The sequence below is a fragment of the Humulus lupulus genome, chromosome 5 (genome assembly GCF_963169125.1).
Source record: "Humulus lupulus chromosome 5, drHumLupu1.1, whole genome shotgun sequence".
NCBI classification, from domain to species: Eukaryota; Viridiplantae; Streptophyta; class Magnoliopsida; order Rosales; family Cannabaceae; genus Humulus; species Humulus lupulus.
In genome coordinates this window covers 129,995,969-130,016,211 of record NC_084797.1, presented here as the reverse complement: position 1 = coordinate 130,016,211, position 20,243 = coordinate 129,995,969, and the positions used below count along the sequence as shown (strand labels likewise).

The window sequence follows — 20,243 nt, the reverse complement described above, 5'->3', positions numbered from 1 at the left end:
ATATATAAGAACTTTGAGTTGAGCCCAGAGGCAATTGTTTTAAATCCCAAGGGATTGTTAGAAAATACATGATGATTACAAAGGAAAATCTTAAAAATATGTCATTAGGCTCCGCCAACTTGCCCCGCTGAAGTAACCTCCCCACCATCTCCCTCCGCCGAAATCCTCACCAGTTTCCGAGGGTTCTTGCGAAATCCGATTCTTGAATTTGGCAAGATATGGATCCCACAACCCGGGCTCCATGAAGGAGAAGTTCCCGTCCTAGTTGAAAGCCCAGCAATGGTAAAACATCTCCTCCATTGTTGACAATAACAACGCTGCTTCCTCCTTGGCTTTAACTTCAGCCTCGACTAGCTTCACTTTGAGTTCGCCATTTTCAGCCTAAACTTGTTCAACACGGCGGTTCACCTTTGTGACATGAGCCTGAGAGACAGACATTGCAGTCTTTGTAAACTGCTCACCTTCTTGGGAAGAGATCAGAGTAGCCTTAGCAACATGCTAACTCTCCTGAGCAACTGTGGCGGCATGCTCACTTTCGTGAGCAGCATTCGGGGCGACTTTGGCTGCAGCCATCTCGGCTCGAAGCTCTTCGTTTCTAGCCTTAGAATGACCAATGCTTCGATATTGGGCTAGGATAGACTGTAGAATAACAAAGCAAGTCAATAAAAAAAAGAGAAAAACACATAGCAAAGAAAAAAAATCAAAGGTGGGAGAAGGACTCATGGTGAGGTTAATCCCCATTGCAGACTTGAGGACATTCTCCAAACTGCGCTCTTCTATGGCCCTCAGATCCCTAGTACTAGCTTTATAGGCATGCCCCACCATGTGACTCGCTATCTCATACACTATATCCCGAAAGACCTCGGGGATCTTATCCAGATCGTGTGGCTCAACTGGTATTCGGATGATGGTGGCCTTGGTTTGAATTGCTTAGGGGGTGGAGGCATATGTCGAGGAGGAGGAGGAGGGACTTCCCGAACGGTGACAGTTGTCATGGGAGCTGGCTCTCGAGTGGAGCTTGCATCTTTGCCCTTAGAGGGGGATTTTGTAGAATCCCCATTTTAGGGGTGGCCTTCTTTGCCACCCTGGGCCCCTTCACGACGGGTGATCGTGAAAATCTATACACGCAAGTATACGTGGTCGAATCAAGTAATATATGATAAATCGAGTGTCGATCCCACGAGGAATGATCTCCAAATACCACTAATTGATTTTCAAATTCTATTTGGTGAATTAAAATTTAATTGAATAATTAAAAGTAAAAGGAATACTATAAACTATGAACAAAAATTAAAGAACCAGAAACAAAACAATGAATCAACTAGTTAAAAATCAATAATAAAAAGCCTAGGAATTAATTTCATCAACTGTTCATTCTATTAATTTTAATAATCAATTCTAAATCTCTTCTTTCTATTCTAATATCAGGTTAATATAATCGATTCATTTTCTTTTTCAAGAGATAAGATCTCAATCTATATGCAGGTTTTCTACATTTCTGTGATAAACTTGAACATATGAAAGGCATTAAACATGGAAACCTAATTACTACACAAGTCATACAGGTACCTTCGTCCAATATGCAACCTATATCTATACAATGATAGCATATTCAATTCTCATCTTTCCAATTTTGAATCAAAATCATTAAATCAAGTAAATAGTGATCAAGTATTTACTAGCATTAAACAAACATCATATAGATTAGAATAGAAAAGAAGTATCAATAGAAAATCATAATAAAATTAAATAGAAATCCTAGTGACTCTATTAATTCCTAGATAAAAGAAATTAGTTCAGAAATAACATGATGGAAATCAACTGCAAATAATTGTTCATAAAATCAATCTAAAGAATTCAGCTAAAAACAGAAAACTAATTACAGCAGCCTCTTCTAATCTAGGGTTTTTAAAAACTGAGACTACTCCTAAAATCGCAGAATAATGTTCCTTAAATAGTCTTCCAAGATTCCCTAGTGAATAGACCATTTTTCCCTTCAAAAAGTGGTTTAAAATCTACAAAACGCGTATACAGCACTGTAGCGCTGTGTTTTGAGTGCTGTAGTGCTAAAGTCAGAGCCAAAACGCCTAAAATTTTGTTCACTAGTACTGTAGCGCCCTTTGTATAGCACTGGGGCGCTGCCTTTCAGTTCTTGAGCGCTGGGGCGCTACTTCCATAATAGAACGAAAACTCGTTCCGAACAGCCTGCAGCATCAGCTCATTGAATTTTATCATAACTCCTTTGATATAACTCCGAATTGAATGATTCAAACATATATGGAAAGATAAGAGAAATATCTACAACTTCTATTTCTAGAAGTGTTTCCAGAAAGGAAATAAATCATGGTCAAAATGCGGGTTGAAGTATCAGACTTGCGTTATAGAGCATAAACGACGTGTGTTGAGCATCTTCAAAGTAGTATTTTCCACACATAATGTCTTGAAACTCCACAATCAACACGAAATCCATCTTATTTATCATATTTAACATGTTTCTTCTCATTTCACTCCATATTATGTACTTGACCATTAAAACCTGAAACAAGAAGAAAATAAGCATAAATTTGCGCTAAACAATCCTAAATAACTATAAACATAACATAAAACAATCTCTAAAACAAACCTAAAATGAACCTAACAAATTCTCTCAAACTTAACCTTTACTCGCCCTCGAGCAAAGACTCACACTAAACTCACAAAACTCAAACACAGACGACACAAACTTATGAATCAATTCAACAACATTGAATTAGCCTCAATTTCAGAGAATCTCAGACAAAAGTCCAAAATCCCGATTTGTAGATACAATCCAGAATTTCAGTTAAACCACACCGACAACCTGATTCAATCCAAAAATGCTTATTCAACCATAACCACAAAAATTACTCAACAATTGAATCTATGTATGCATGCAAAAAACTCACCATCAATCCATCAAACCATTGATCCATATGCCTGCATTATTCACCACTCTCCACTAATGTAGACAAAATATGCTCAAGAATCACTAGGACTTTAGTCTCATAACTATAGGCTTAGGAAATGGGTAGATATATGTCATTTAGGCTCCAAATTACCATAAGCATATGAACTTACAAACCAACAATTCACCCAAACAAAACCCCATATGAACCCAAGTAAAGGTTGAGAAACACTTATTTCACTTGATCATTTTTTTTCAAACTCAACTCCCCCAAACTTGTTTTTGTGAAAGCATAACAAGAGTGTAGCTTGGATTTTCAAACTTCTATTAGTTTCCTTTTTTTTTTTTTATTCTCAACATTTTTACTCTTAATTACAATACACCAAATTACAAAACTAATCACATCCTATTACAATTCATTCCCCAATATTTATCCATATGCTCATATTAATTTGGTAAATGAATGAAAACAAACAAAATATCTATTTAGCTCACAATTGGTGTCAAACAACAAAGAGGATAATTTTAGGCTCAACAAGGGTAACAATGGAAAATTACTTTTGGGTTGGCTTGAAAGGCTCAAACGTCCCAAGAAATTGCCTAAATCACTTTCCTAAGCATATTTCATCTAGGATTTCGTCTCAAATGATAAACAAGCAAGTTCTAGATTCATTCATTCATCAAAGCACAAGCCAATTTTTTAACGATGCATACATTCAAATTAAAATTGCAAAGAATTTTTCAATCATGGCTAAACATTCAATTTTTTTTTATGGATCGACAAAAAACTACCAATGCAGTCTAACCAAGCATATGGATTCAATTGATCAAAATTTCAAAAATTTGCACAACATTTTTTTACATATCATAGGCTAGCATTGACAACTTGATTCACACAAACACAACACATTATTTAACTAAGATAAAACTCAAACAACAACAAACACAAACTAACAACATGACACAAACACACAAAATATCAAGACTCCTCCCCTAAACTTGATTGATGCATTGTCCCCAATGTGACATAAAAAAGAAAAGGACAGAAAACTTACCAATGGTCCAGTAAACATCATCAAAATGGAGGTGACGAAGGCGGTGATTGGAAAGTTCAGTTTGTCCCAGGCATTGCAGCTCAAAATAAAGATTTTTTTCTTTTTTTTTTCTTATTTTTCATGTATTTCATGATTCAAAAATTACAAACTAAACTAAAAATTATTGAAAATAAAATCTAAGCCTAAGAACAAAAATTAAAAAGATTTTAAAAGAAAATAAAAATTATAAACTCATAAAAACTTGAATTAAAAATAACATTGGGTTGCCTCCCAAAAGCGCTTTATTTAACGTCTACAGCTGGATGCTCACTTCCTTCATTAAACTTCAAGTCAGGTCAAGACCACCCCGCTCATCCTTTAGAGCCACAGTAGCATGAGTTGGCCCTTGCTTCTTGTGATTAGAAATTGGTGGTACTTTCCCCCGCTCATATAACATTCGAATTCTTTCGCTAAAGTACTTTTTTAATTGGTTTCGCCCCTTCCTCATTCTGGTTTTCACTATGGAGCTTGTCTTAGAGCCTTCCAACTTGTTCTCTCCTTGGTTCACCACTTCAACTCTACAACATGTTGGAATTTCTATTGCTGCAAAAACTTTAAATATAACTTCCTCTTTTTGCACTTGCAGCTTTAATTCACCTTTTTGTACATCAATTAACGCCTTACCAGTTGCTAAGAATGGTCTTCCAAGTATTATTGGAATATTTTCATCTTCCTCCATATCTAAAATAATAAAGTCCGCAAGAAAGATGAATTTACCCACTTTTACCAATACGTCCTCAATCATTCCATGAGGATGATTAACTGTCCTATCTGCCATCTGCAAAGACACTGTAGTTGGGCAAGCTTCTCCCAAATTCATCTTCTGAAAGAATGATAGAGGCATCAAATTCACACTAACCCCTAAATCACATAATGCCTTTGTTTCTACTAAACTCCCTATAGAACATGGGATATTGAAACTACCAGGATCTTTAAGCTTTGGAGGTAGTTTCTTCTGTAGTATTGCACTGCACCCTTCAGTTAATGCAAATGTCTCATAATCCTCTAGCTTCTTTTTCTTTGACAAAATTTCCTTCATGAACTTCACATAGCTTGGCATTTTTTTTAATGCTTCTGCGAATGATATATTAATATGTAGCTTCTTGAACACCTCTAAAATTTTTGCAAACTGCTTATCCAGATTATGCTTGCGAAGCCTTTGTGGATATGGAATTCTAACATGGTGCTCAATACTTATAGGTGGAACCTCCTCTTCCTTCCTAAGGTCTTCAGTAACCTTTTCTTCATTAGACTTCTCTTTCTTTAGAAAATCTGCAGTAACCTCCTCTTGTGCTGGACTAGTGACATGTCCATCCTCTATCTTCTTGCCCTTGTTTTCTACTGTAGGCCCCTCACACTTAGTCCCACTCCTCAAGGATATTGCATTACACTGCTCTTTAGGATTAACTTCTATAGTGCTAGAAAAATTTCCTTGAGCTCTATTAGACATTAAAGTAGCCAATTGCCCTATTTGAATCTCCAAACTCCTTATGGACGCCCTGGTTTTAGTCATGAATTGGTTAAGTACATCAGGTTGGGGTTCAGCTGGTTTCATTGGCATTTGTTGTGGTTTATTTTGTGGTTGATAATATCCAGGTGGAGGGTATTGTTGTGAATGTTGCTATGGATACGGTGGTCTATTTTGGGCAGGTTGATATTGTGGCTAAGGTGGAGGATAAGGTTGTAAAGTATTTTGATTATTAGACCAGGAAAAATTAGGATGATTCTTCCAAGTTGGGGTGTAGGTCATGGAATTTGGATTATTGGGTTGTCTTGGGTAATTCCCTATAGCTTGTCCTTCTTCCATGGGCATGTTATTCATATATAGAGCAGGGCATTGGTTGGGTAAATGGATTGTTCCACACAATTCACATAAGTTTTGAACTTGCATAGCTTGAGATGGGATTCTAGTTTTTTGTAATTGTTTTTTCAAGGCTGCTACTTGAGCAAAAAGCATTGATATAGCGTCCAATTCCATCATTCCAGCAACCTTCTTTGGTTGTCCCCTTTCAGTTGGCCATTGGTAATTATTCATCACCATCTCCTCTAATAGCTCATACGCCTCATTAGCACTCTTACTCATAAAAGGACCTCTCTCCGCAGCATCTATAATTGTCCTAGTTGATCCATTCAACCCATTGTAAAAGTTATGCACCAACATCAACTTTTCTATTCCATGGTGTGGACACTTCCTTAACAACTCCTTAAATCTCTCCCAAGAATCATACAACGACTCTCCTTCCATCTGATAAAAAGTTATTAATCTCTCCCCTTAGTTTTGCAGCCTTTGCTGGAGGAAAGAACTTGGCAAGGAACTTCTGAGCTAACTCCTCCCATGTAGTGATAGAATTCGCTTGCAAGGATATTAGCCAACTCTTCGCCCTATCCCTTAGTGAAAATGGGAATAGCCTCAATCTTATAGCATCATCGCTCACCCAATTCATCTTAAACGTAGCACATAGCTCCAGAAAATTAGTTATGTGTAAATTGGGGTCCACCGTTGGCATACCTCCAAACTGAACAGTTGTTTAGACCATTTGGAGAATTGCTGGTTTAATCTCAAAATTGGTTGCAGCAATGGTTAGAGGTCTAATGCATGAATGCACTCCTGTAACAGTAGGAAGTAAATAATCTCTCAAAGTTCATGGTCCTTGCTCCCTTGGAACCTCTGCAGCCCCTTGACCATTATTAGCACCATTTCCCAAATTGTCAGCCATGGTAAACTCCAATCCCCTCATTTTTTTCCTGTTCTGTCTACACGTTCTTTCAATTTCAGGATTGATTGGTATAATCTCCTTGTGTTTATTGCTTCACATATACCAACAAGTCCTGAAACACAATAGAACCTTGATCCAAATAAATGTTAACAGAAATTAAATAAAATAAAATAACCAAATTAGAGCAAATAACAATAACTGTGATATTGGAATATAAGTTCTCAGCAACGGCGCCAAAAATTTGATCGTGAAAATCTATACACGCAAGTATACATGGTCGAATAAAGTAATATATGATAAATAGAGTGTTGATCCCACGAGTACTGATTGCCAAATACCACTAATTGATTTTCAAATTCTATTTGGTGAATTAAAATTCAATTGAATAATTAAAAGTAAAAGGAATACTATAAACTATGAACAAAAATTAAAGAACTGGAAATAAAACAATGAATCAACTAATTAAAAATCAATACTGAAAAGCCTAGGAATTAATTTCATCAGCTGTTCATTCTATTAATTTTAATAATCAATTCTAAATCTCTTCTTTCTATTCTAATAGCAGGTTAATATAATTGATTCATATTCTTTTTCAAGATATAAGATCTCAATCTATATGTAGGTTTTCTACATTTATGTGATAAACTTGTACATATAAAAGGCATTAAACATGGAAACCTAATTACTACACAAGTCATACAGGTACTTCCGTCCAATATGCAACCTATGTCTATACAATGATAGCATATTCAATTCTTATCTTTCGAATTTTGAATCAAAACCATTAAATCAAGTAAATAGTGATCAAGTATTTACTAGCATTAAACAAACATCATATAGATTAGAATAGAAAAGAAGTATCAATAGAAAATCATAATAAAATTAAATAGAAATCCCAGTGACTATAATAATTCCTAGATAAAAGAAATTAGTTCATAAATAACATGATGGAAATAAACTGCAAATAATTGTTCATAAAATCAATCTAAAGAATTAAGATGAAAACAGAAAACTAATTATAGCAGCCTCTTCTAATCAAGGGTTTTTAAAAACTGAGACTACTCCTAAAATCGCAGAATAATGTTCCTTAAATAGTCTTCCAAGATTCCCAAGTGAATAGATCATTTTGCCCTTCAAAAAAGTGGTTTAAAATCTGCAAAACGTGTATACATCGCTGTAGCGCTGAGTTTTGAGCGCTGTAGCGCTAAAGTCCAAACGCCTAAAATTTTGTTCACTAGCGTTGTAGCACCCTTTATATAGAGCTAGGGCGCTGCCTTTTAGTTCTTGATAGTGTTGGGGTGCTATCTTTGTAGCGCTGGGGCGCTACTTCCATAATAGAACGGAAACTCGTTTCGAACAGCCTGCAGCATTAGCTCATCGTATTTTGATCATAACTCCTTTGATATAACTCCGAATTGAATTATTCAAAAATATATGGAATGATAAGAGAAATATCTACAACATCTATTTCTAGAAGTGTTTCCAGAAAGTAAATAAATCATGGTCAAAATGCGGCTTGAAGTATCAGACTTGCGTTATAGAGCATAAACGACGTGTGTTGAGCATCTTCAATGTAGTATTTTCCACACATAATGTCTTGAAACTCCACAATCAAATCGAAATCCATCTTATTTATCATATTTAACATGATTATTCTCATTTCACTCCATATTATGTACTTGACCATTAAAACCTGAAACAAGAAGAAAACAAGCATAAATCTGCGCTAAATAATCCTAAATAACTTAAAACATAACATAAAACAATCTCTAAAACAAACCTAAAATGAACCTAACAACGGGACCTGTTCCGGACCTTTTAGCTTGAAAGGTACTCCTTAAGTCAGGAGCTCCTATCAATTCCATCTCTTCACCTGAAATGAACAAAGGGGAGTTAATTCACAGGATTAATCTTTTAAAGGTATAGAAAAAAGGGGGAATAAGGATCCTACTATAACGCCCTGGATAGCCAAGACCACTACACTGTGTACTTATAAAGGTGCAGGACTTGCTAATCAAGTCATTTAGTTCAAAACGTGTTTGCTAAACTCATTAATGTGCTAGGGTTAAAAGGTTTTGACCTCAAAAGATACTTTTTATACAATTAAACATTTTATACTTGGGATCCCAAAAGAAACAATATTCAAAAGTTTGTTTACAAAATTTCCAATGTACAGACAACCACTAGCCATTCTAAAGGCAAAACAGATGTTTATGGTTCTCCTGTCCCTGTCTCCCCTCAACCGTGGCGGCTGAGCAGCTACTCATGTACATTCTGCTCCTAAAGCTCTTCAAATTAGGGCTGATCAAACTTGCCCTTGCCTTTACCTGCACCACAAAGCACCCGTGAGCCAAGGCCCAGCAAGAAAGCGTAATATCATAACACAAGTACTAATAATAATCATAAATCCTTTAAGCATGTTTAAACGTTTAGCAATCCCTAGTAAACATATAACTCATTGACATAAACATGAATTCATAAGCTAACAATTTGCCAATCAACATATCATATTCAACAATCAACCACAACAATAAAATTACACAATAAATAGGGTCAACACCCTCAGTTTACCCCACTGACTTCGGCCCGCTTAAATCGACCTCAGTGCATAATAAGCTGTCCTCAGCAACCAGTGGCCGAGTCGCGCCTTGTGCGCTAATGTAAACTCTGGCACTCTTAGGCTGTTTGTCTCCTATTTACATGGCATAAAACCAGCCTCTATAAAGCATACAAAACAGGGAACCCTTAGTCCCATTATGAGTGCACAACCGGGTGCAGTTTTCTTACCTTTAATTTCCAAATGCTTCGATAACGAGAAATGCCCCTTGAGCACGATCCGTCTCCCGAGCCCTAACTTTTACCTAGTCACAACCAAGATAAAAAATTCCATTAATATTCGAATAAAGGTTTTCGGGTGAAGTTCTAGCTTCCGGGATATCGAATTCCACCAAGCACGGTGGTGGAATCGATCCCGAGCACCCTAGGTTAGGTTCCTACACTTGAAACCTTCAAATAACCAAAAATGCCCTTAAGGGCCGCGGCTCTAAAGACCTGCGCTGCGGCTCACCCCCTAAAACAGAGGCTAGGCCTCTCTGACCAGGGCAGGGCCACGACGCTTCCCTACTGCAGAGCCTCTTTGGCTCTTCTTTGCTTCGCAGGGCTGCGACTCTCTAGAACAGAGTCGCAGCCCAGCCCCTCGTGCCCAGAAAATCCACCATTTTTGACATCCCAACCTTGCTTAAAACCACACAAAAACATCCTAATTCCAAAATCCTTTGATCACGAAACTTCTAACATGCCTCTAGTAACATAATCCAGCAAAAACCTAGCTTAGAAACTCATTAAAATCCCATTTCAATTTCTGAAACCCAAAAGCTCAAGAACATAAAAACCAGTCATAAAAACTCAGGATTCAAACACTAAATCAAGAATTAGAGCTTACCTTCTCTGTAGAACCAACCCTCTAAGGGATTCTTGAGCTAACTTCCAAGTTTCTGCTTCAATTCAACCCTTCAATATCAAAATCCATAAACACCTCAAAACCAGCCATAAACACAGAATTAATCACCATGCACAAAGCTTATGACTTACCTTAATCTTGGTCGAACCCCTTAGCTAAACACTAAATTAATCCTCCAAAACTCCAGCTCAATCCACTGAATCCCTTGCTGAATTTCTTAGATTTTAGTGGTTTTCCTTGAGAAAGAAGAAGAGAAAAGAAGAGAGAGAGGGGAGGGTCGGTTTCTCTGTTTCCACCAAGTTCTCAGTTTTTTACTTAGTCTATCCTGAGGTAATTAAGTTAATCCCGAGGCTGGGGGTACCAGAAACGTCCCTGAGGGCAAAATGGTCAAATTCCCCAATATTGTTGCCTAAACCTCCTAACCTCAAATATATCTCAAATTATTTATTTCCATGACCCAATAACCCAAATAATCATCTAGTACCCAAAATACCCCCTTGACTTGCCCCAAATCAAAATATCAGGCCTCGTTGTGACTTTCCTGCTAACTAGCTCCGTAGGGTCGCCTCAAGTTGCATGCCGCAGACTTATCCACATAATAATGTGGTTCTCACAAATATCACATATAATCACATTTACATTCATATGACCATACAAGCATGCTTATCATATAATCATGCATTAAATTAATAAACACACATAAACCACTTATGCCCTCCCGGCACACTAATCAAGGCCCTTAAGCCATATTAGTGATTTTGGGTCGTTACATGTATCCCCTCCAACTGAGAATTTTGTCCTCAAAATTTACCTGAATTGCTCGGGATATTGATCCCGCATCACCAACTTTTTAGTAACAAAATCTTGAGTTTGAAATACTTCATGATGAAAGACTCGAAGAGGCTTGAAAACTTCAATCGTTTAAAGCTACGCTTTTAAACAACAGTATGGTAACAAGTTACCTTTTATGAAAGGTAACAAGTAGCTCCCACTGAACAATCTAGGGAACACTTCTCAAGCTCCTTGGTTGCTTCCTTGACCTTGCTATTTCTCCACAACACTTTAACTAACGGAATTATCTTATTCCGTAGAACTTTTTCCTGCTGATCTAAAATCTGAACCGGTCGCTCCTCATAGGACAAGTCCATCTGTAATTCCAAATCCTCATACTTAAGCACATGTGCCGTATCCGAAACATACTTCCGCAACATAGAAACATGGAACACATTATGAACTCCCGACAACGACGGTGGCAAGGCCAACTTGTAAGCCACCTATCCAATCCTTTCTAGAATCTCGAAAGGTCCAACAAATCGAGGGCTCAGCTTGCCCTTAACTCCAAATCTCCTCACCCCTCGCAGTGGTGAGACTCGTAGAAACACGTGGTCCCCAACCTGGAACTCCACGTCTCTACGCTTGGGGTCAGCATAGCTTTTCTGTCTACTTTGCAAAGCAAGCATTCTGGCTCGGATCTTCTCAATAGCTTCAATTGTCTTCTGAACCATGTCTGGCCCCAAGTATTTCCTCTCACCCATCTCATCCCAATGAATGGGCGATCTACACTTTCTCCCATATAACATCTCATAAGGAGCCACTCCAATCATGGACTGATAACTATTGTTATACAAAAATTCGATCACGGGAGATACTTACTCCAAGATCCCTCGAAATCAATCACACATGCCCTAAGCATATCCTCCAACACCTGAATCGATCTCTCAGACTGTCCATCAGTCTGAGGATGAAAAGCCGTGCTAAACTTCAACTGAGACCCCATAGCTCTCTCCAGGGCTCCCCAGAACTTGGAGGTAAAGATAGGGTATCGATCAGACACAATAGACTTAGGAACCCCATGGAGACAAACTATCTCCATCACATACAACTCTTCATATTGTTCCACTGTGTAAGTTGACTTCACTGGCAGAAAATGAGCTGACTTGGTGTACCTGTACACTAGTACCCACACCGAGTCACAAAGTCTCACTGTCCTTGGTAGACCTCCCACAAAATCCATCGTAATGTCTTCCCACTTCCACTCAGGAATACCCAAAGGCTAAAGCAACCCTTCTGGTCGCTGATGCTTAGCTTTCACTTGTTGACATGTCAAACATTGGCCACATACTCTACCACATCCTTCTTCATCCTAGGCCACTAGTATAATTTTCGTAGATCCTGATACATCTTCGTGGTACCCGGATGAAGCGAGTATGGCGTAGTGTGAGACTCATCCGGTATCTCTCATCTGATCTCTTCATCTGCCGAAACATAAATCTGCCCCTGATATCGAAGCATACCAGTCGCAAAAATAGAATAATCCTTAGCTATCCCCGCTAAGACATTCTGTCGAACTTCTTGTAGCTGTGCATCTACCAATTAACCCTCCTTGATCCGCTCTAGCAGGGTCGACTACAAGGTAATATTGGCCAACTGGCCCACCACTAGCTCTATCTTTGCCCTGGCCATCTCATCTGCTAACTCTCTGGAGATCTGAACAGAACTAAATAACTGCCCCAGGCCCCTTTGGCTCTATGCATCTGCCACAACATTGGCTTTCCCTGGGTGGTAAAGGATATCACAATCATAATCCTTAACCAACTCTAACCAACGCCTCTATCTCATGTTCAGATCCTTCTGGGTGAAGAAATACTTTAAACTCTTATGGTCAGTGTATCTCTCACACTTCTCCCCATACAGATAATGTCACCAAACCTTTAGTGCGAATACCACTATCGCCAGCTCCAAATCATGGGTAGGATACCGCTGTTCATACTCCTTCAGCTGTCGTGATGCATAAGCTATAACCTTCGCATTCTGCATCAACAAACAGCCCAAACCCATCCTCGATGCATCACAGTATACTACAAACTTTCCTTCCTCTGAAGGAAGACTTAGTACATGCGCAATAATAAGACTCAGTACACAGCACAATCCCTCTCCCGAGCCCTAACTTTTACCTAGTCACAACCAAGATAAGGGATTCCATTAATATTCGAATAAAGGTTTCTTGGTGAAGTTCTAGCTTTTGGGACATCGAATTCCACCAAGCACGGTGGTGGAATCGATCTCGAGCACCCTAGGATAGGTTCCCGCACTTAAAACCTTCAAATAACCAAAAATGCCCTTAAGGGCCATGACCCTAAAGACCTGCACTTCGACTCGCCCCCTAAAATAGAGGCTAGGCCTCTCTAACCACAGACACACCCCGCGGCCCTGCCTTATGGCACCGCGATGCTTCCCTACTGCAGAGCCTCTTTGGCTCTTCTTTGCTTCGCAGGGCTGCGACTCTCTAGAACAAAGTCGCAGCCCAGCCCCTCGTGCCCAGAAAATCCACCATTTTTGACATCCCAACCTTGCTTAAAATCACACAAAAACATCCTAATTCCAAAATCCTTTGATCACAAAACTTCTAACATGATTCTAGTAACATAATCCAGCAAAAACCTAGCTTAGAAACTCATTAAAATCCTATTTCAATTTCTGAAACCCAAAAGCTCAAGAACACAAAAACCAGTCATAAAAACTCAGGATTCAAACACTAAATCAAGAATTGGAGCTTACCTTCTCTATAGAACCAACTCTCTAAGGGATTCATGAGCTAACTTCCAAGTTTCTGCTTCAATTCAACCCTTCAATATTAAAATCCATAAACACCTCAAAACCAGCCATAAACACAGAATTAATCACCATGCACAAAGCTTATGACTTACCTTAATCTTGGTTAAACCCCTTAGCTGAACACTAAATTAATCCTCCAAAACTCCAGCTCAATCCACTGAATTCCTAGTTGAATTTCTTAGATTCTAGTGGTTTTCCTTGAGAAAGAAGAAGAGAAAAGAAGAGAGAGAGGGGAGGGTCGGTTTCTCTATTTCCACGAAGTTCTCAGTTTTTTACTTAGTCTATTCTGAGGTAATTAAGTTAACCCCGAGGCTCGGGATACTGGAAACGTCCCCGAGGGCAAAATGGTAAAATTCCCCAATATTCCCGCCTAAACCACATAACCTCAAATATATCTCCAATTATTTATTTCCATGACCCGATAACCCAAATAATCATTTAGTACCCGAAATACCCCCTTGACTTGCCCCTATTCAAAATATCAGGCCCCGTTGTGACTTTCCTGCTAACTAGCTCCGTAGGGTCGCCTCAAGTTGCATGTCGCAGACTTACCCACATAATAATGTGGTTCTCACAAATATCACATATAATCACATTTACATTCATATAACCATACAAGCATGCTTATCATATAATCATGCATTAAATTAATAAACACACACATAAACCACTTATGCCCTCCCGACACACTAATCAAGGCCCTTAAGCCATATTAGTGATTTTGGGTCGTTACACCTACCCTCCGGGTTGAGGGAGGAATCTATTACAATCAGCTCGGGTGTATGAACCTGGCTTGGCACGACCTCCAACTCTTGGATTAACAGAGGGGAGGGGGAGTCTTAGGCTACAATCTCTGGGATCCTAGGGGGTTCAGGTCCCTCCTCAAGGCTAGATTCATCTACATATTGCCTAAACCCAGGAGCAAATGCACCCTGGAGCAGAGAGGGCCAAGTCCTACGGTTAGTCCCATATTCTTCAAAAATAGAGGATCTAAAGTTTAGTGTGTTGTCGACTACAACAGTGCCTCTAAGATAGCTATGATCGTAGCGCATCACTAATTGATCCACGCACTCACTACACCAAACACCCATTACCATAACACATCATTATAATACTATTTAAAAAGAGTTATTGTATATATAAAGTTAATGAGAAAAGTCACACGCGGCAAGTTAAAAAAAAAGCGGCAAGTGAAAAAAAAGAGGCAAATTTTCCTTCTCATTTTCCCTATCTCGGACCGAAGTCTTCATCTCTTTCTCTCTCTGTCTCAGTCTTCATCTCTTTCTCATTTTCCCTATCTCGGACCGAAGTCTTCATTTCTTTCTCTCTGTCTCATTTTCCCTAGCTTGGACCGAACCATCTCTTTCTCTCTGTCTCATTTTCCCTAGCTCTAACCGAACCAGTCTTCATCTCTTTCTCTCTCTGTCTCATTTTTCACCATATTTTCCTTCTCTCCTTTCTCTTCCTGCTATACCCATCACCTCCTCCTTCTCCTCTCTCAGACCGAACCACTGTCTCTCTCGGACCGAACCACTGCCTCTCTCGGACCGAACCTCCTACTGGAGCCTCGACGAAGAAAAAAAATGGAGCCAAAGTAAATCTCAAGATATTGTGGTCTCATCGTTCTTGGAGATCGCCGTTGGAAAAACTGCCGAGACTGCCAGGCAGTTCTTGCAGGTTTCTCTATCTCTCTTTCTCAATTTGTACTTGCCTCCATTGGTCTTCTGGTTTATTTAATTTTGGTTGTGTTGATATCGGAAGATTTTGACTGAGAATTTGGCTTTTGGAGATAATTTATGGAATTTTGTTGGGAGAACAGGCCACAAGTTGGAAGCTTAAGGAGGCTATTAAGCTTTTTTATATAGGCAGTGAAGGCGGCACTGTAGTGGGAGGATCGTCTTCTCAATTTCTGCCTACAGAAAATATTGAAGCTTTGGCCGAACAGACTGCTCGGTATGTTAGATGCATCGATTTCTTTATGTATTTATTTTTCTTTGTTTTATGTGTCTCGTTCTGCATTATTGTTTATGCTGGTTTAGAATGATTCGACTCAGTGAAGCCGAAAGGAATTTGGCACCGATTGTTGGAGATGAAGTACGCCCTCCTTTACCTGTTATCAGGGAAGCCCTTTATGATGATGCCTTAATGTACGGGTATAATTTTTATCTATTCCCCTTTTGATTTATTATTTCATAGAAAATATCAGAAGCTCTTCTTTCAGTTGAACTAAAATAGTGTTTATTATGTTTATTCTTTGGTGTGTGTGTGTGTGTGTGTTTAATTGCTTAAGTCTATTGTTATTACTATTTTGTTTACATTTGTCATCCATTGTATAGCTGCTTGATTGGCGTTTTGGATTTTAGGAAATGCTATCTACAGGAGATGCAATTGCATATGAATTTTAGTTGTACATGAGGCATTGTTGAAATTTTAAGGAATCTATATTTGGTAGGAACTGTGTCTTTATTCTTTTTCTTTTTATCCATTTACTGAACACCGTAGCACTATTACTTATCTCGGGTGGATGGAAATTGGTTCAGTCACTAATTTGTGGTGTTTAGATATATACTTTAACCTTTGTTCGTTTACTGCCTTCTATGTTATCTCATGTTTTAGTAGGGATTTGTTTTTTTATTTTGATTTTGTGTTTCATAGCTGAGATACTGCACATAAGCTTTTGTAAATGACTTGGACTAGTGTTTCATGTCAAATTATATCTGCTAATTTTTAGAGTTTGGCGAGTCTTTTAATTGGATATGCATTGTACATTAGTTATTTTTGTACCTTTGTCTGGTGCCTTCAGTAACCTCAACCACTTGTAGATGTGCCTAGTTATCGGCAATGCTCATTTTATGCACAACTTCAATTTCTAACTGCAAATCACTTTTACTTATGGAATATGTCCTTTTGATTTAGGGCATCAAGAATGAGAAATCAATCCTCTAAATCAAACTCATTAATTGCTTTCCGTAATTTTGATGAAGAAATGAAACGCCCTGCGATTTGGGAATTAGAGCAAGGTGTTGCATCAACAGCAGATAATGCTCGGGATAATCTGGCCTCCTTATATCGACCTCCCTTTCATATAATGTTTCAGGGATCATTTGAAAAGGTAATTGGTTATTTTTGTTGGTTTTATTGCTTCATAGTGTGCAATGTGTAGAAATTGGATAGTTGGATTCAAATGTTTTTGACAGTTGACTAGTTGAATGACACTAAGGATATAGAAGTTGTACTGGAATAGTCTCAGTACTCTTACTAACCTTAATTTGCAGAAAAGTTGTGGTACTTTGACTGTTTTTTGACAGATGATTTTGATGATTGCCTTTTTTACTATCTTTGGAAAACTGCTGTTGGTCCTAATCATAATGTGAATTTATTTGGGTGCCTGAGCCTTAAAATCTGTTATGATAGTGTTGTTCTTTGCAATCTTTAACGGTTGCAGCATATTACATGAAGATATATAAAATGAAGAGGGGTCAATACAAAAATATTAATAGGGCTTTGCATGATGGTGTGTAGTAGTCAGTGAGTAGGTAGGATTTTTGTGCCTTTCACTAGTGCCTGCAATTAGCGTTTTTGCCTTTTGAAATTTTTGGTATTTAAAAGAAAGTGGAGACTAAACTTCATTTGTATCCCAGTCCTTGTCCTTTTTAATTCCATCTCAAACAAGTATTTAGTTGAAAATAATACTGTACTGATATGATGATATTTTATACATGCTAGAAATATCTTTTATCCAAATATAAAAGGGAGAGACCTTTTGTACAAATGAATTATCCTCTTGTTTTATTAACAAATGAAGAAAATATAGGTCTTATATTTTCAATAAAGAAAGTATGTATTGTATTATTTAGCTTTCTTTGAAGTCCTGAACTTGAGTTACAGTTTGTTGAATGGAGATAGTATATCATGGGTTATCCTTTCAACGTGCAATCCTTATCTTATTACGAGACTTGTGTTTTATATGAGTGATTGAAGCATAAATTAAGCTAGTTGTTTTGAGGAAGTGAGATCTTTGCATTTCTCTTAAGGTTCTATGGTTGAAAGGTATATGAGTATATTTAAAGACTGGTCTGACTCTTAATAATAGTTTTGTATGCTAGAGTTTAGTTTTGGGCTTCTCTTTGGGTTTATACTTGAAATTTTTTTTAACATATTGCCTTCATCAGCCACGAGTTACTGGGACTTTTATGCATTTGGAGAATTCCTAGTACTCTTTATCCATTTATTTATTTTTAATGGTTTTTTTAGTTTTACTGTAATTTTCTTTTTCTTATAAACGATATTATTCAAATCCGGCTGGAAATGGTGCTGTTGTTAGTTTTTGAGGATAAGAATGTCAAGTGTTTATGTTATGTTTCTTCACGTAAAACTTTGTTTGTGCTACTGCAGGGAAAGGGAACTGCCTCTTCTCAGGACAAATGGCTCTTGGTAAACTTGCAGTCTACTAAGGAGTTCAGCTCACATATGGTAGGTAGCGTGTTTCATTGGACTTTTCATAATTGACTGAAATTGGTGTTCATTTAACATAGATTTTGGTGTTCATTTCTTACTTTTATTCTATTTTGAAGCTTAATCGAGATACATGGGCTAATGAAGCTGTCTCTCAAACGATCAGTACAAACTTTGTCTTTTGGCAGGTAAGTATTCCATTTTTGGGGGGTTTCACACTAAAATATAATAATATTCAAGGCGGTTTGGCAAAATAACATTTTTTTAATGTCACTTTACAAAATGACCTTCTATTAGTAATTTTCTTTTTTTATTCTGCTATAAGGATTCCTTATATCTAGTAGCAAATGCCTATTTTCATATTGTTTCAAGGCCTTGTACGTACATCTGTAGATACATGGTCCATAGAGGAGAGGTTGTATATTGATTTATATATTGTTTATATGTTTAGTTTTGTATTAAGTATGCTTGGTATCATTTGTTAATGATCTATCACTAGTTAATTAATTATTCATTCATGGAATACTAGGAAAATACAGAACAATGATATTGACTATATATCTTTTATATATTTGAAATTAACTAATTTATACTTTCCTTATAGAAAAACTAAGCATTAAGCTTGTGGTGTAAACTAGTTCACTGATCTAGTGGTCTAAACTAATTGATTTTTTTCATTATTGAAAGAAAAATGGAGACAGGGTCCTAGTTAAATTGCTGTAAAAATAACTACTTTGAAGTAAGATATGATTGATTGGAGTTTTGAGATATGTACATCAGATTAGCTTAACAATGCAAATGTTTACTAGTATTAGTAAGATTGTTAAGTATTTGAGTCTGAGCACTTTCTAATTTTTTTTTATATTAATGTCCTTTTAATCTGAGTTAACATTGGGACCTTACATTTGTCAATTTTAATTATAAAGTGATATATGTTTCTTCTTTTTAATTGTAATTGTATAGTGCTTACCTTTAGATTGCTGGACATGTAGAATCAGCAAGTAAGAAAAAGGTAAAGTGACCATCGAATTAAAAATTTATTTGTACTAGTAATATGGTAAAAGAAATATGGTGATACCTTAAGACCAGATTCTTCATTATTGTTGTTATTTGAAGAATTCCTAGCCCTTTTTCTTTTCTAGTAGTCCTTAGAGCTGACAGGTTATCATTGACATCAGCAGCCTCAGACTTCACAGTATACTGCTTTTGTAGGTTTTCCTTGGGCTGGCGAGGACCTTCAGTTTCCTTGTTTGCAAACACATGTTCTGAAGTAACAACACTCTCTTTATTTTCCTTTGCAGCAAGCCCAAGCTTTACAGTGAATGCAATTAGATTTTATCTGTTTAATTTTAATATTTTATTGTTAACTGTTAATGACCTTTTTTTCCCCATTAGATGAGGATATATGGAGGTATGTTGGGAAGCTAACAGATGCTCAGAAAAGCATGCTGGATGATAGGTTTAAATGGAAGGTTAGTATAAATTTGAGCTTAGAATTTAAAGTAAGGTAAACTTTTAAAAAAAATTTGGGATTAAATGATTTGTTTCTATTATCCATTCCATCCTTCTAATGATATTGCATCTTTTAGGTTCGAGAGATGGAAAAATGGAAGATGCAGACAGACTTGTTTCATGCCTTGCAAACAAGGTAGTGCTTTACTCTGTCCTTCCCTGTACTTTAGTTTTTGTTTCTGGGTTTTGTTTTTTTTTGGCATTATTTAGGCTTTGATTATGAACTTCTTCCCATAAAATAGGTTGCCAAGACCTTTGATTTCAGCTTGACATGAGCATCATCTAGATCTTGTAAATATGTTCTCAACACCCTCATGCAGGTAAGTTTGGTTTATGTTGTTGTTGAATGTCTTAATGCTAACACTGTACTCTGTTTTTCAATTTTTTTTATATACCTTACTATAAACCTATAATCATCAATTCTGGTGTGCTTGATAGGTAAGGATGGTGGTTGATGAGAGCTCAGG

At 37.4% G+C, this 20,243-nt stretch overlaps 1 protein-coding gene and 1 non-coding gene across 2 annotated transcripts; both read left to right on the top strand.

Moving 5' to 3' along the window:
* Positions 1 to 5,507: 5,507 nt before the first annotated feature.
* On the top strand, positions 5,508 to 19,775 carry LOC133779471 (plant UBX domain-containing protein 7-like). The gene is made up of 9 exons (XM_062219430.1): positions 5,508 to 5,519; positions 5,614 to 5,697; positions 15,629 to 15,762; positions 15,849 to 15,962; positions 16,726 to 16,921; positions 18,205 to 18,282; positions 18,384 to 18,452; positions 19,241 to 19,265; positions 19,660 to 19,775. Exons 1-9 carry the CDS (start codon positions 5,508 to 5,510, stop codon positions 19,773 to 19,775), a joined length of 828 nt encoding a protein of 275 aa, XP_062075414.1.
* Positions 6,189 to 6,296, top strand: LOC133780743 (small nucleolar RNA R71). The gene has a single exon (XR_009869561.1). It is a non-coding gene; the product is annotated as a small nucleolar RNA R71 (small nucleolar RNA).
* Positions 19,776 to 20,243: the final 468 nt, after the last annotated feature.

Bases quoted from the DNA above. Each gene is read 5' to 3' on its own strand.
- LOC133779471 (XM_062219430.1), top strand. The intron at 18,453-19,240 runs GTAAGTATTCCA...GCTTACCTTTAG, and splicing joins CAAACTTTGTCTTTTGGCAG to ATTGCTGGACATGTAGAATC. The intron at 19,266-19,659 runs GTAAGAAAAAGG...TTTCCCCATTAG, and splicing joins TGGACATGTAGAATCAGCAA to ATGAGGATATATGGAGGTAT.